This window comes from Crinia signifera, chromosome 6 (assembly GCF_055691185.1).
Source record: "Crinia signifera chromosome 6, ASM5569118v1, whole genome shotgun sequence".
In the NCBI taxonomy this organism is placed as follows: Eukaryota; Metazoa; Chordata; class Amphibia; order Anura; family Myobatrachidae; genus Crinia; species Crinia signifera.
In genome coordinates, this window is record NC_139222.1 from 18,521,109 (window position 1) to 18,537,952 (window position 16,844).

The following is a 16,844-nucleotide window of genomic DNA, read 5'->3' on the forward strand; positions in this document are numbered from 1 at the left end:
ACCCTCCTCTGTCACTACAGCGGCCTCTTATCCCGCACCCTCCTCTGCCACTACAGCGGCCTCTTATCCCGCACCCTCCTCTGTCACTACAGCGGCCTCTTATCCCGCACCCTCCTCTGTCACTACAGCGGCCTCTTATCCCGCACCCTCCTCTGTCACTACAGCGGCCTCTTATCCCGCACCCTCCTCTGTCACTACAGCGGCCTTTTATCCCGCACCCTCCTCTGTCACTACAGCGGCCTCTTATCCCGCACCCTCCTCTGTCACTACAGCGGCCTTTTATCCCGCACCCTCCTCTGTCACTACAGCGGCCTTTTATCCCGCACCCTCCTCTGTCACTACAGCGGCCTCTTATCCCGCCCCCTCCTCTGTCACTACAGCAGCCTCTTATCCCGCACCCTCCTCTGTCACTACAGCAGCCTCTTATCCTGCACCCTCCTCTGTCATCACAGGGGCCTCTTATCCCGCACCCTCCTCTGTCACTACAGCGGCCGATTGGGTGAAGTGCCCAATATGGCAAGCTGTTTACTTTTAACCCCCATGTATGTGAGCATAGAACTACCATCACTGACCACTAAAGGCCAATCGGCTGACCAAATTACTCCTTTGTGTGTTACATTAACAGAAAGTGAAAGCAATATTTGCAGGGACACTGGTCTGTTTTATACTTGCTGGATTCAGACAGAGGGAGCAGAAAAGACAGAGATTGGAGGTAGGAGCAGATAGGGACTGGGGGTGTGTGGAGAGTTTATGGGCTAAAAATCTTTCACAGCTCAAAGTGATAGTACATTGCAGAATCCGTCATTCTGACGGGCTTGTAACTAGTTATGTTATAAGATAGAATTACAATACATTCCACTAAGTGGTATTTACTATAATCTGCCTGTAAATCACCATTACCCTAGTTCAGATAGAATCCTGTAAATCGGTTAAGCCGCCGCTAAGGCTGTGCGGGCAGGTCCGAATTACCCCCTTAGAGAGAGACACAGAGGACACAGCCACATATAGACTTTCTATGAAGCCTTTGATAAGTCACCTAACAACATTCCAGAAACCAAACGACAATCTAACTGTGCCCAATACTGCTGTACACACCCTTAGATGCTGTCTATACCCATCACCCAGTCTGTGAAATATCCAATGCCAGATAAGGAGGGCCGTCACCAGTGGCGGATTAAAGCAGGGGCGATAGGGGCGGTCGCCCCGGGGCCCCCACACATCAGGGGCCCCCACACTCACGGCGTCACTGCCAAATGATGCCGGGCAGCCAGTGGAGAAACAATAGCACAGACGGGACTCGCTTCAGCAGTGCCCCCCCCCCCCCCCGTTGGCCCATGCCCCCTCGTGCCGCGGCCGCCTTACCCCTCCACTTAGCAGGGACCCGCACATCTTCTCTGCGGTGCGGTCCAGGCTCCCCCCTTGCCTACAGCTGCTTTGGAAATGGACTATCATAAAATGTCCGCCCCATACAGCAGACTGTTCTGTGAAACTGTCTGCTGTACGGGGGCGGACATTTTGTGATGGACCATTTACATAGCAGAAGCAGGAGGGGAGCCGGGACCGCACAGAGAAGATCTGCAGGTCCCTGCTGAGCCGAGGGGTAAGGCGGCACGAGGGAGGCATGGGCTGACTGGGGGAGGGTAGCTAACTTTACTGGGCGAGGGGGGGGGGGGGCAACGTCAGCATGATCTGTGGGGGGCCCCCACAAATTTGTTGTCCAAGGCCCCCACAGACCTTAATCCGGCCCTGGCCGTCACAGCTGAATGATGTAGGGGGTCGTTGAATTGTAAGACAAGGGTCATCATTGTTATGCTGTAAATGTATTACAATTATTTATTACATTTTATATTCTTTCCAGGAGATGGACGCACAGGCAGTAAGACCTCAGAGGGAGCTCTCATCTTGTCTGCAGATATTAAAATAGAAGATAGCATTGCACAGGATTATCCAGAAAACAATCCTGTTCTACAACCAATACCGCACTTTGCAGATATACAATCTGATCCCTCTTACTGTGAGGACTGGTCCCCTGATACCTCCAATATTGCCACTTACAGTGCAGCTCATAGAGGTGATCACATGCTTTCCTGTTTTGAGTGTGGGAAATGTTTTACTAGGAAATCAAATCTTGTCAAACATCAAAGAGGTCACAGAGGTGAGAGGCCGTTTCCATGCTCTGAGTGTGGGAAATGTTTTACACAGAAACCTCACCTTCTTAAACATCAGAGAGGCCACACAGGGGAAAGACCTTTTGCATGTTCTGAGTGTGGGAAATGTTTTACAGAGAAATCGGCTCTTGTGACTCATGTGAGAACTCACACAGGCGAGAGGCCGTTTCCGTGTTTTGAGTGCGGGAAATGTTTTACACAAAAATCACATCTTGTGACACACGAGAGAAGTCACACAGGCGAAAGGCCATTTGCATGTTCTGAGTGTGGGAAAGGTTTTACACATAAATCAGATCTTGGTAGACATGAGAGATGTCACACAGGGGAGAAGCCATTTTCATGTTCTGAGTGTGGGAAATGGTTTACACATAAATCCGATCTTGTTAGACATCATAAAAGTCACACGGGCGAGAAGCCATTTTCATGCTCTGAGTGTGGGAAATGTTTTACACATAAATCCGATCTAATCAGACACCAGAGGCTTCACACAGGCGAGAGGCCGTTTCCATGCTCTGAGTGTGGGAAATGTTTTACACAGAAATCAGATCTTGCTTCACATCAAAAGGTACATAGAAAACCATGAGCTGATCGATATTAAATTCAATACTTTGCAAAGTCTGTATAAAAGCTCCAACTCTCAAAGTGCAAGTAATGGACTTCTTTCATCCCACCCCCAACCCAATATTAAGGACACAATGCACTAGTGTAGCAATGTCTAAGCTAAAGTGAACTTGGTCAAAGGCAGACTTGGGAATTTCAGACTTCATTAACTTATTCTCTTACCATATATTGTGTAGATACACTTGTCACATAATATTCAGAGATGGTTATTTGTCCCAGATAGCCATTAAATAATGAAGAAATATCCTCAGGAACCATGGGTGAAATTTATTAGGATGAGAGATTCAGAAAGTGAGAGATTTGGTTAGAAAAAAAATATCCAGGTTTTTTTTAAAGCGGCAATCATTTACACTGCAAAATCAAATTTGGTTTCGCAGTTTAAATGATTTCCGCTTTAAAAAAAACCCCTGGAGATTTCTTTACAAATCTCTCATTTTCTGAATCTCTCATCCTATTAAATTTCACCCTATTTTTCCTGTCTCCTGATACCGTTTTGGCGTCTTACTAACATTTTCCAATTCTACATTTCTGGAGTGACAAAGTCTTTCCCAACGCCCAAAGACCCTTCAATGCTATATAATGGAATACATTTCCCTATAAAACCAAATTTTTATTTCCATTGGCTAACTCCATGCATACTTCCCATTGGGCCAAAAACCTCTAGATCAGGCACGTCCAAACTATGGCCCTCCAGCTGTTGTGAAACTAAAAGTCCCGTCATGCCTTGACACAGTTTTGCAATTAGGGAATGCTAAAACTATGGCAAGGCATGCTGGGATGTGTAGTTTCACAACAGCTGGAGGGCCACTGTTTGGACATGCCTGGTCTAGACACTGTCAACCATCTCTAGGCGTATAACCAGACGCATTCGACCACTCATCGGTGACCAGGTGATTGTTGGTCTAGACGAGGTCGATTCGTCGACTATATATGATGTCTAATGCCCGGTTTTGGGTCTGTCGCAAAATAAAAATAAATTAGGACAAGGTCATCTTATACATAACTAACATTTTCTCGTCACAACCACATTTGGACCAGGCGGCATCCTATACTCCGAGTTTGGGAATTTGGGGCCAAATGAGAACGTGATTATCCCTCCTTATGCTGGATTTAACCCTTTGAGCGCCAAGTGAATTTGGCAAAATGGGTTTAAAAATTGGCAAAAAAAAAACAAAATGTATTCATCACAATGAGCTGTAATGTTACCTTATATGGGAAATATAATCTTTGTTTACACAACATTTCTTATAAAACATGGCGGCCTAATATATAGACTTGTTAGAACCCTCTATCCAAAAACATGGGCTGGATGTAATGCCGCCCATTGGCCGGAGATGCGGATTACCATACTTTATATACCTTTTATTCATCTTTATACTGTACCTGCTTTGATGTCTGTTCACTAAAAAAATAATAAAACAGAACTGAACAAGTATTGCAAATTGTGTTTTTGGACATTTATTATCATGCTGTATCATACTGCCCTCGTTGCGGCCCGTGTTTTTTAAGCCTTGGCCTTTTTATGTGTGTGAATGAAATCTTTTTGAAACTGATTCAAGAGCTGTAGAGCGCACGTCTCCTTTCACTTCTAGAGTGTTTTACCTGGAGGATATAGGAAGGACCTTATTCTGGTTGATTCGCCATCAGACACCACCCTGCGAATATCTCATCTCTCTCTCTTTTTGGAGTGTCCGCAATAGCAGAATAAGCCATGAGCAGTTTCATTAGTACATAACAGATTGGTAACATTTTCCACATAACAACCCGCAATGTATGGGAGCCATTGAAATACTAACCCAAGATCATTGTTTCGGCTCAGCTGGGCGAAGATCAGGTCGGAATCCTCTGTAAGTGACTTGTGGGGTTATTATTTTTAATTTATTTATATTTAAGGATGTTGGCTATACGCATGTGTGACTCCCTGACAGGTGCTGTGTGTACGGAGCTTTAGTCCAAGCATAAATAATTGTTGATTTCAAATGAACTTCTTTTATTCAAAAAGATTATTTCTGAAGTGTTTTAGGCAGTAAAGGTTGAATAAAGAGTTTTACCACAATGCATGGTTTCCAACAATAGACATTTCAATGTAACATGACCCCCACCCCATGGCCTTCATTGCAAGACATACCCAGACAGATTAGAACAGGGATGGGGAACCTTTGGCCCTCCAGCTGTTGTCGAACTACACATCCCAGCATGCCCGCTACAGTTTTGCTATTAGGCCATGCTAAAATTGTTGCAGGGCATGCTGGGACGTGTAGTTCAACAACAGCTGGAAGACCGCAGGGCCCCCATCCCACGACTAAAAGATCATGTATAGCTTGGAGCAGAGAAGGGCGAGGGAGGACATGATTAAGACTTTCAAATATCAAGGGTTTTACCAAGGTCCAGGAGGGAAACATTCTTCATAGGAAGAGACGTGTTGGAGCATGAGGACATGCACTGACATTGAAGGGAAGGAGGTTCAGGGGTAATCTGAGGTAGAATTACTTCACAGAAAGGGTAGCGGACAAGTGGAATGGGTTGCGTCTAGAACCACTTCTGTTTCTTCACTTTTCCCATCATGCATTGGGACCACGTATACCTGGAGGAGGAATCTAAATCTGTGGGGAACCACCGCGTCCGTAGTATGGCGAGCCCGTAATGGTACAATACAGCTAAAATAAAAGAAAATAACCTACACCTTGGTAAATTAAACAAAAAATGCTGTGAGGGCATCTAGCAACTTCCGCCCTCACCTTATGTCACATCCTGGTCAAAAACCAGAAGTGGATCTAGACACAACCCAAGTGGAATAGCCTCTCATCAGAGGTGGTAGAGGCGAAAGGGGTGTACACACGGGGCGATTGCCTTGTTATTGCACAACAAGCAAAACGCATTAGATTTGACTATATAATACAGATCTGTACTATATAGTCTTGCCTGCACAGTCTATTTTTCTATTCATTATAGACTAAACGGCAGCGCGCATTGGGATGAAATCGGCATCGCCTGCGGCTGAAAACCGTTCGATTTCGATTAGTTTTGCCTATATATCCATAATCCAATAGAAAAATAGACCAAATCGAACCGTGTGTACACCAGACTGTAGAACCAATTATATATGCTTGGGATAGACCTATGGCTATCCTTACAGGGAACCAAGGGTCAAATAGGACGGAGATTACCAAAAAGGGGCAAATTAGATGCACCAAGTATTCCCCGCTGACCAATTCTATGTACAAACTATGGCCCTCCAGCTGTTGTGAAACTACAAGTACCATCATGCCTTGCCACCGTTTTGCTATTAGGGAATGCTAAAACTATGGCAAGGCATGCTGGGATGTGTAGTTTCACAACAGCTGGAGGGCCACAGCTTGGACATGCCTGGTGTAAGGAGACCTAAATTGGTACATCCAGCTTACTCAGTCACTAGAAAGCAGTGACATCACTGAGAGTGCAGCCTATCTATGAAGTGGTGGGTGACATCACTGAAAGTGCAGCCTATTCAGTTACTGAGTGCAACCTTTCAACTCACTAGAAGCCAGTGACATCACGGGTAGTGTAGCCTATAATTTCACTCCGAGCCACTGACATCACGGAGAGTGTAAAGAACAAGAAGATTCCCAGGACCAAAGGCCAAGGGAAAATAACAGGCGCTTAACTAGAGGTGTTTTTCAGAGTGTAAGCTGCTGCTCAAGGGGGGATAGTCAGTCCCCACCACAAGAAAACACAAGACCAAATCACGCCAAAGCGTGTGAGCAGCGCTAAATGAGGTGACACACACCAAGTTACAATTGTAATAATATTTTACTTGATAATATTAAAATTAAAAGGCATATATTGGGGTACAATACAAAGATACAAAATTACACAGTAAAAACAATATAGGTACCATAGAAAACAATTCTTCACATCACAAGCTGGGGTAAGTATGACTGTAATGAGTCCAGTGTAGGACAAGGGATGTGTATCACGTGATAATATGGAAGTGGGGAAGAGAAAAAAAAAAATTGGATTACAGGTAAGTGCACGTTACTATTTGGTGGGCGATCTGTGTAGTAACCACGGTTGGTAGTGGGAATCCTCACCCGGGTGGATGATGATTTGTGGGGAGTGCTGTCGATTGGCTTCCGCTAATGATGTAACCCCCTGTAGATTTTTTGATGTTCTTTTTCGGGGGGGGGGGGGGGGGGGATGGATTACCCCAACACTTTTCCAATAAGCGGTGTCCGCCAAAGGGTCGACAGAAATAACTCGGAAAGATGGTAGAGCAATGTCCTCCTGTTTGAAGATGGCAAGCTGGAATTATGCCGCTGGATGTTTCCAGGAGAGACCGTAACCACCAAACACAATTGAAGGACTGCGGTGATGAGCAGGGTGTTTCGAATGGGTGAATCCGTGGATCAACGTGTACCAGTGGGGAAGTCAATCAAGGTACAATATCCCACACTTGGAGTGAAGAACTGGAGGTCTGCCTGACGTGTTTCACTGCCAACTGGCTTGATAAAGCTGCAGTTGGCAGTGAAACGCGTCAGGCAGACCTCCAGTTCTTCACTCCAAGCCAATCGACAGCACTCCCCACAAATCATCATCCACCCGGGTGAGGATTCCCACTACCACCCGTGGTTACTACACAGATCGCCCACCAAATGGTAATGTGCACTTACCTGTAATCCAATTTTTTTTTTCTCTTCCCCACTTCCATATTATCACGTGATACACATCCCTTGTCCTACACTGGACTCATTACAGTCATACTTACCCCAGCTTGTGATGTGAAGAATTGTTTTCTATTGTACCTATATTGTTTTTACTGTGTAATTTTGTATCTTTGTATTGTACCCCAATATATGCCTTTTAATTTTAATATTATCAAGTAAAATATTATTACAATTGTAACTTGGTGTGTGTCACCTCACGGAGAGTGTAGCCTATCCAGTCATGAGGAGCTAGTGACATCAATGAGGTGCCTAATGAATCCAACACAAAATGGCTGCCTGCGCTGCATGAGTCCAGCGACCGTTGCATTGTGATGTGACATCGGAATAAATATACAACCTTAAATATTATCAGACAAGGTTAAAGTACCTAACAACTTTTAATCAGTTTAATTCGGGACCTTCGTGTGTTGAAGCCGCGTGTGCCCTAAAACTGGGCGTGGCCTCGGAAAGAATGGTGTCTCCCTCACGGTATATCCCCCAAGCAGCCGGTCCCTTAGGGCTCATTTCCACACATTGTTTAGATATGTGTTATTACAGCCATGAACGGCTTGACTGACAGGAAGCCGGCTTTTGGATCGGGAACCAGTTCCTTCATTATATAGAGAATACATAGATGAAATAACAGTTCCGTGTGTATATGGACCTGATGTACCATTGTATGGTCTCTACGTGAGCAATGTAATAAAATCCGTCATTTGCAACCAACTTGACTTCTTGTTTTTCTTAACATTAAGGAAAAGAGGTAAAAATGAAAGCCGCACACAGCCGTACATGCAATATCCTCTATAATGCGGAAGAGAGCCTGTATGGAGGTGTCTTGGTCATATAGGATGTCATATTTTTCTGTTTCCTATAGGATTTTGCTAACAGGGTTGTGGCCAGAGGCCAGGCATCTAGGGTAAACTCCGTGCCACATTCACCATGTTTTAAATGGACGAATCGGCACCAGGGTGGGTAAAACCATCAATGATTCCCTTGCAGATAATTTTTCACCATCGAGGAGGTAAACTATTGATGGTACAACCGATGGTGACAATCGATGACCAACTCACCGATGGCCATCCTTAGTACAAAGCTACTTCTCTCAGTCAATTATCCAGTATTCATTGTTCAAGAGGGAAGACAAAAAAGGGGAGTTTGCATATTATCCCCGTACTTGCGTGGGTTTCCTCCGGGTACTCCAGGTTTCCTACCACAATCCAAAAATATACTGGTAGGTTATTTGGCTCCAAACAAAATTAACCCTAGAATGTCTGTGTGCGCGTGTACATGTGGTAGGAAATAAAGATTGTAAGCTCCACTGGGGCAGGGACTGATGTGAGTGTTCAAATATTCTCTGTACAGCGCTGCAGAATATGGCCCTTATTCTGTTTCGAGCGGTACGGCCCGCGTGCGGCCGTACCGCCGATGTTTTCCGTCTGCACATGCGCAGAGGTCAATCTGCGCATGTGCAGGCGAATTCGCCGCACATAACGTTACTACGCCGCAAAGGGGGCGTATAGGGGAGTGAGGGGCTTCATGCCCTCATTTCCCTATGTGTACGCCCCGCGTTTCATGGGCGTTCCCATGCAAACGCGGGGCGTACGCATGGTAATGAGGGCATGACGCAACTCATGGGGGCGGAAAGCTGACGTCGCCGGATGTCAGCTTTCAGCCCCCATACAAGCTACCACACGGACGATTGTCCGTGTGGTCTCAGCTTGCGGGAGCTGCCGGGGCGTGCGGACCTGCCTTCGATGGTCGACGACCATCGAATGCAGGGGGCAGCTCCCACCATGGTGGAGGCGTACGCCTCCACCATTTTTATGCGGATCGCCAGCCGTCCGTGTACGGACGGCCGTGGCGATCCGTAGGGTGGGCGGGGATTGGTTTGTGCGGCCGGAGCCCCGTGTGCGGCTCTGGCCGCACCAACCAGAATAAGGGCCTATGTGTGCGCTATATAAGAATCTGTTAATAAATAAATAACACTATTATAGCGTATGAATGTGGAGAAAGTATATAGTTACATAGAGCAGTCAAACTGTGGAACTCTCTTCCTGGTGAGGTGGTGTCGGCTGACACAATAAATATGTATAAAATAAGGTTGGACAAACATTTATTGGTTAAAACATCCATGGGTATGAATAAGAATCTTTAAAAATATCAGAACATACTATATAACAAGGGATAAGCTATTAAAACATAGGTTGAAATGGATAGTCTTTATTCAGCCTTATCTACTATGTAACAATGGGTGACATTCTATGGACTGCGATTTGCGTTTTTTGGCGTTAATTAGACAACAAAATGGCGATATCGCATTTTTCCTTGAAATCGTCAATTTAATGGGATGCGCTAAGGGACTGAAATCGCATATTATGTGCGTTAAGGTATGCGGACCAAAAGTGCGAGATTAATTCGCATTTTTATCGCATCCAGATGTTTTCGAATAGAAAAGTATACAACTCGCTTATTTAATGCAATGCGCATTCGCAAATCGCACTTTTTAGGTGTCTAATTATCACACTTATTTCAGACCAGGTTCTGTTTGGCGATTTGGCCCAAAACTCATTTTGGTCAAGTGCACACATGGTTAATTTCACCACAGGTGCCCTCATTTTCACTCAGAAACACCCCTACATAAACCCCAACATCAGTAAGGACACCTGTGAGGGTTTAAATCATGGAGATTTTGCAGACTATTTTCAAGTTGCTTCTCTGTGATGTGGCCCATTTGGAGGAGCTGCGCAGGAAGGAGGAAGCTGCGCAACAGATCCTGGTAGCCCCCCGACTACTGTGTACCACACGTATGTATCGTGCTCGGCTGTACCTGGACTCCCTCTCGGATCAACAGGTTGTGGGGATGGTTACGCTGAACCCCATTAACCTGTTGGACTTATATCAGCAGGTGAGAGATGATTTGGACCCTTTTGGGGGAGGCAACTATGCAGTGTCTGGCCAGCACAAATTAATGTGTGCCCTCTACTATTTGGCCACAGCCTCCAGTCTGTGACCTCATGGGCCTTGGGGGTATCACAGGCCACTTTCTCTAAGCATTTTACTCAAGTGTTACTTGCTATAAAGAAGTTGTGGCGGACATACATCAGCAGCCGTTACTTTTCTGGTAAGCACATGTGGCCTGTACTCCAAAATGTACCTGTGTTGTAAGTGTACTCATTAACTAATTATTGACCAATACCATCTGTTTCCACCCACATTTAACCTAATACACAGTGCCCAACGGATGCACATGGTGGTGCTGACCTATCCCTTGCTGCTATCTAGCTTGTAAGTACATTTGATACATGTATGAATGAAGTTTGCAGTCAAACAAGGATCACTGGTGTTGTGGAACTACACGTGCCAGCATGCCCTGACACACTACAACCATTACAGTCCAAACCATGAGTGTCAGAGCCTGCTGGAATATGTAGATCCACAACCTTTGCCAGCCAAGGAGTTACCCCACACTACTTTAGTGCAATCCCATTGTCATATACCATTACAATATGTTACAATTCACACATTAATTGGTATTTAGAAAAAGACACAAACACAATGGTATGCGGTTAGCAATTTTTACTTCTGTCTTATTTTTTAGAAGCATTCTGCATTTTGCCATGTGAAAAATAACAACTGTGGGGGCATGTTACAAGATGTTTGCCATTTGACAAACTGGACAAACATATATATGAGCTACCTTCTCCCAGCATCAGGCAGCCCTACACCACTTCTAGACCCTGCACCAAGCCCACCTCGGGTCCTAACACTCCGACGGGGTGGGGAAGTGGGGGAGCCACTTATTGGGGTGCTGGATACACTGCTGAGGGTTGATGCTGCGCCACCTCCCACATTGGCTTCCTGCTGCTGGATTTGGGCCTGCATAGCTAGTAAGGCATTGGTCTGCGCTGATTGGGTTAGTGCTGTGATACTTTGCGCCAGGCTGCCAATATGCCTATTCTGTTCCCTTATTGCAGCAGTTTGTTCTGCAAAACGGGTGTCAATGCTGTTAGCAATGCGCACATGAGTGCCTACACCTACCCATACACTACGTGCAATTTTGCGTAACTGAAGGAAGGTGTCACGCATGTACCAATGGATATTACCTATTTGGAGGCTTTGGGAGGCCATGAATTCCAACTGTTTGTCCTTGAAATTAACCAAGGAGTTAGCTACTTGGGAAGCAGAAGCTGCTGTATGGGGTGTGTGGGTGGGTGGGGGTGGGTTGGGAGAAGATCACTCTGTGACGAGGTCTGTATTTCTTCCTGTGTCGACCGGATCAAGAATGATGTCCATTTCGTCTAAGACCAGTATTGAAGATTCTGTTTGGTTTGTCCCTAGTTGTATAGCACCTGTGGATACAGATGAAGAGGTAAGTACTGATGCATATATAGGCCACACTGTCATCTATACTGTTTTACATTGGGCTAGAGATGCTGGACGCACATACCTAGGGGTGTTATGTACTTACACATGTACCCCGATACAGCATGTAACATTGACATTAATAATATGTCACATGCCTAGCTCAGATGACATTCATGTCCGTTGCAATGTAGCTGCTGGAGATGAATGTAGTGTGAGATATTGTTGATGTGACATGGGTGTGTGTACTGTATGTGCAGGGCCGGACTGGCCATCTGGCACTTCTGGCAAATGCCAGAAGGGCCGATGGCCCAGTGGGCCGATTTTCCATGCTGAGCCCGCTGCCTCAAGTCCTGAGCAGCTGGGCTTCATTCACGGAGCGCAGCGCCAGCACCCCCCGCCCCTGTGCGTGTCATTAGCATATTGGCGCCATGACGCAGCAGCATCATGACGCCATGAAGTGGCCGCCCTTGAGCCCGCCCCGCTGCCTCCTTGCTGGCTCTATGTGCCGCTGTGAGGCTGCAGCTCAGGGAGACACACGCTCTCACTACATAACAGCGCGTCACCTTGTACTGCTGACAGTAGAACAGGCGTCGATTGGCTGAGCCGTGGCCGCTTCGGGTGAGAAGGATCACGTATTGGTTGAGCCGCGGCGACTTTTAGCCCTCTGATTGGATGCAGATCACACCACACGCCTGGTGACGAGGGCTCAGATTTGTCATCTTACATGACTACTGCTGCCAGCGGTCCCTGCCGCACTGACACTGACACACAGGGCGCCAGCGCCACCACCTCCCCTCTGTACTGCTGCTGGGACTGGAGTTTTGATGTGGCTCCTGGGCTGGCTGTCTCACTCCCCAATCAGCACCTGGCCTAAAAAACTGCAGGAGGAGAAGCTGCCCCAGTTAGAGAAAGACATCGCAGTGCTTCCCAGGTGAAGGGCTCTTATAAAGTACTGTATGTGCCACTACTGTATATCCAGGGAACACTCCTTATCTTATCATATATATATATATGAGTAGCTTCTAGTATGGTCCTGCCAGTCCAGAATCATCTAGTTCAGAGGAGTGGATTACTGCGCTCACCCTTTGTGTATGATGGGCGCTGCCAAACTCAGGATTCCCCAATCCTCTTTTCAAGTACACAAATCTAGTTGGATTGGCGCTGCCCTTATGTATCACTACCTGTATGAATCAAGGAATTGTCCTGACTGTTACATTGATACTTATCCACAGCATAACGCTTTATTAGCATATATTTATACCTGCTTGTGAATTTACTTAGTGTGCACAATAAAATACTTGTGTTTTACCATAACACCTAGTCAGAATATATCCCTCATTATCCAGGTAAAACAGCAATTTAATACTGTGCATTTAGCCATCTCCATATCAATGTAACAGTCAGGACAATTCCTTGATTCATACAGGTAGCGATACATAAGAGCAGAATCATCTAGTGTCTGATTGTGTGTCTCTGAAATACTGGCAGGGAGTGAAACTACATCTCTTTCTCTCTCACGCCAGGTGTGGCATTACTTGTGTGTCATAATATGAATTGGGCAATACAGTGTGCGGCAATGTGTAATGGGCATAACAGTGTGTTCCATAATGTGTAATGGGCATAACAGTGTATTCCATAATGTGTAATGGGCATAACAGTGTATTCCATAATGTGTAATGGGCATAGCAGTGTATTCCATAATGTGTAATGGGCATAACAGTGTATTCCATAATGTGTAATGGGCATAGCAGTGCATTCCATAATGTGTAATGGGCATAACAGTGTATTCCATAATGTGTAATGGGCATAACGGTGTGTTCCATAATGTGTAATGGGCATAACAGTGTATTCCATAATGTGTAATGGGCATAACAGTGTATTCCATAATGTGTAATGGGCATAACGGTGTGTTCCATAATGTGTAATGGGCATAGCAGTGTATTCCATAATGTGTAATGGGCATAACGGTGTGTTCCATAATGTGTAATGGGCATAGCAGTGTATTCCATAATGTGTAATGGGCATAACAGTGTATTCCATAATGTGTAATGGGCATAGCAGTGTATTCCATAATGTGTAATGGGCATAGCAGTGTATTCCATAATGTGTAATGGGCATAACAGTGTATTCCATAATGTGTAATGGGCATAACAGTGTATTCCATAATGTGTAATGGGCATAACAGTGTATTCCATAATGTGTAATGGGCATAACGGTGTGTTCCATAATGTGTAGTGCTCCTTTTTGTGATGCCACGCCTCCTTTCAGTGAGGCCACACACCCTTTTTGGCGCGCGGCTTCGCCGCGCAATGGTCCCGCCTACTCCTGGTGGGCCTGTGTGCTCAAAAATGCCAGGGACGATTTTTGGTCCCAGTCCGGCCCTGTGTATGTGTAATGGCGTTTTTTTGGATCATTTACCTGCTTCCGAAGATTCTGCAGCAACGGGCCTTCTGGTCTTGGATGCGTGAGCACTTCGGGATGGACAATCTGTGCAAGGAAAGATGGGCAGGCATTATGGACCTTGCTATGGCTAAGCATTTTCTGAAAACATGCATTGAGATGACAATAATGGACAATACCCTATGGATAAGGACTGCATTATTTCTTCCAAACCTTTTTTTTTGTTTAAATGCAAAGAATTTTTTAAAAGATTATTATTAAACTAGTGTACACATGACAACTATTGGATAATCTGTGGTATGTAGGCATGGCAGCTAAACCACCAGTACACCTTTGGGTTTTTGTCCACATACATGTTGTTAGGCTGCTAGAAAGAATGTTACAGTGTTAATCAATATGAGCAGTTGTGGAACTACAGGGCCCAGCATTATCAGTAATTTAAAAGTAGGAGCAGCCAATTTCTTGTGCATGACCTTGCTGGGCTATGTAGTTCCACAGCAGCACTTTACTTAGCATAACAATACAAGTGAACATTATAGTTATAATACATTGGCATGTATGTTTAAGTTTGCATGGGGTCACACTTACCAGCTCTGGATGGCGTTTGCGGCCTATCAGTATCCGCCACGTGCATGCCAGGCAGGACCTCAGGGGGTATGATGCGCTTCAGCTTCACCTCATACGCATTGTAGCACACAGTGGTGGGGCTTCCTCCTCCAGTCTTGGTGGCCTCCTCCAACTCCATTTTATTTTTCAACTGCCTTTTGATGTCGTTAAATCTTTTTTTCACATTGCGGACCAGGCGCTTGTGCGGACTGACAGCGTTCACCGCCTGGGTGATGTCCTTCCACATAGCCCTTTTGCGCTGTGCAGTGGTCTTGTGGTGAGATTTGCCAAGCAAACGGTCAAACACTGGCATGATAGCCCAGACAAGTGCTGCATTTTCCTCATATGAAAAGCGGACCTTTCGGCCACTTTTTGTGCGGCCAGCTTCCACCTCCTCCTCCTCATTTTCAACACCAGCCATGTACCCCTCCTCCTCCATGCCAGTGTCTTCCTCCTCCTCACCAGCATCTTTCTCCACCTCTGACATGTGGCCCTCCTGCAGCTGGTGTGGGGTATGGTCTAGGTCTTGGCTGTAGGATGGGGATGCCAGCGGATCCTCAACCTCCTCCTGCTGGGGCTGGACGCCCAGGGTCTGGCCTGGGGCTGGCCTTGCTGTGGCCATGCTGCCTGCCACACTGCTGCCTCTCCCACTTGTCTGGCTGCTGCCACTGCTCCCTCTGCCACTGCTCCCTCTGCCACTGCTCCCTCTGCCACTGCTCCCTCTGCCACTGCTCCCTCTGCCACCAACACCTCTTCCTGTACTCACACTGCCACTGCTCCTCTCCATGCTCCTTACTTCCTATCAAAGAGTGAAATGGCGCCAATGCCCCTTTATATAGGGGGTGTGATGCATAATGGAGGGGACACAGGTGGGCCAATAGGTTGGGGGGTTCTTAGTCATGCGGAGACAGTTTTGTAAATCGCACTCCGGTTGGTCCAAAACTCGCACATGACCGGCGGAAGAACTCGCACTTTTTTGTTACTTAAAATCGCACCACTTCGCCGCAAATCGCACCTCTTCGCACTTTTCAGCCTCCAAAGCGCATCACATTAAATATGCGAATTATGACTGAAAAGTGCGATTTGAAAAAGTGCGAATAGCGGCGATGTGGTGCGCTAAAAAAACATGCGCATTTATCTCAAAGCATAGAATGTCACCCACAGTATATATGAAATCGGGAATCACGCTGATGCAGCCGGTCAATTATTGAAGGTATTTATTCTTGTTTATGCACTTTGTTCTATGTACACCGGTTGTGTGGCTTGAAAAAGTGGCTCTCCTGACTAAGTGGGTAATTAGCAGGGGGGGGGGGGGGGGTTTGGCAGAAGTTTTGCCTGGGGTGCCAAAAGTTTGGCCTCCTCTGTATCCCAAATGCCCCCAGTATCTCCCTGACTTGCTCCATCACCGGCAACTTGTTGCTCCACACAGGAACCCCTTTGTCCCGAATGCTCCCCCCAACATCTGACATATCTCCCTCCAGCAGCCTGATTCCCCACATGCTCCACCCCAGCGGCCGGTTACCCCACATGGCAACCTGTGTGCCCCAAATGGCCCTATGGCTCCCTTATATGCCCCCCTTTTGCAGTGTATTACTCCACACAGCCTTCTGCTAACCCCATGATCTCTCAGACCTGCCCTCTAGCAGCTGGCACAGGTTACCCCCAATGGCCTCTTGTGTGCCCCGATTGCCACCAGTATCTCCGTGACCTGCCCTCACCAGCAGTCTGTTTCCCTACATAGACCCTGTGTGACCCAATTACCCCCCAAATCTTTGACCTTGACAACCTGAATCCCTACATTCTGCTCCCCAACATGTCCCCCTTATATGCCTCCTTCTTGAAGTATTTTGCTGCACATGGCCTTATGTGCACCCCAAATTACCCCAGCATATCCCTCCCCCCCCCCCCCTTCTAGCCTGCTGCCCACCATAGCTCCACACCCAGCAGCCATTACCCCTCCCCTGATACCACCCTCCCAGCCTGCTGCCCAGTGCCCTCC

The 16,844-nt window shown here is 46.5% G+C and overlaps 2 protein-coding genes across 4 annotated transcripts in view; one reads left to right on the forward strand and one right to left on the reverse strand.

The window, feature by feature from the left end:
- The window catches only part of LOC146010093 (oocyte zinc finger protein XlCOF7.1-like), a 212,185-nt gene extending 207,791 nt beyond the window's left edge, over positions 1 to 4,394 (forward strand). For 2 of the 3 annotated variants that reach the window (XM_083151003.1, XM_083151007.1), the window contains one exon: positions 1,859 to 4,390. In XM_083151003.1, coding sequence (XP_083007129.1) covers positions 1,859 to 2,751 — 893 coding nt within the window. In that variant the 3' untranslated portion in view covers positions 2,752 to 4,390. Of the gene's footprint in view, positions 1 to 1,858 lie in introns of all 3 variants that reach the window. The other variant, XM_083151006.1, reaches the window with a different exon arrangement.
- A 6,491-nt stretch (positions 4,395 to 10,885) lies between these two features.
- Positions 10,886 to 16,785, reverse strand: LOC146010104 (uncharacterized). Its single transcript, XM_083151023.1, has 3 exons — positions 14,828 to 16,785; positions 14,258 to 14,326; positions 10,886 to 11,823 (listed from the first exon to the last, which is right to left on the reverse strand). The coding sequence occupies exons 1-3, from the start codon at positions 15,630 to 15,632 to the stop codon at positions 11,708 to 11,710; spliced, it is 990 nt and encodes a 329-aa protein (XP_083007149.1). The 5' UTR covers positions 15,633 to 16,785; the 3' UTR covers positions 10,886 to 11,707.
- Between the last annotated feature and the right edge of the window lie 59 nt (positions 16,786 to 16,844).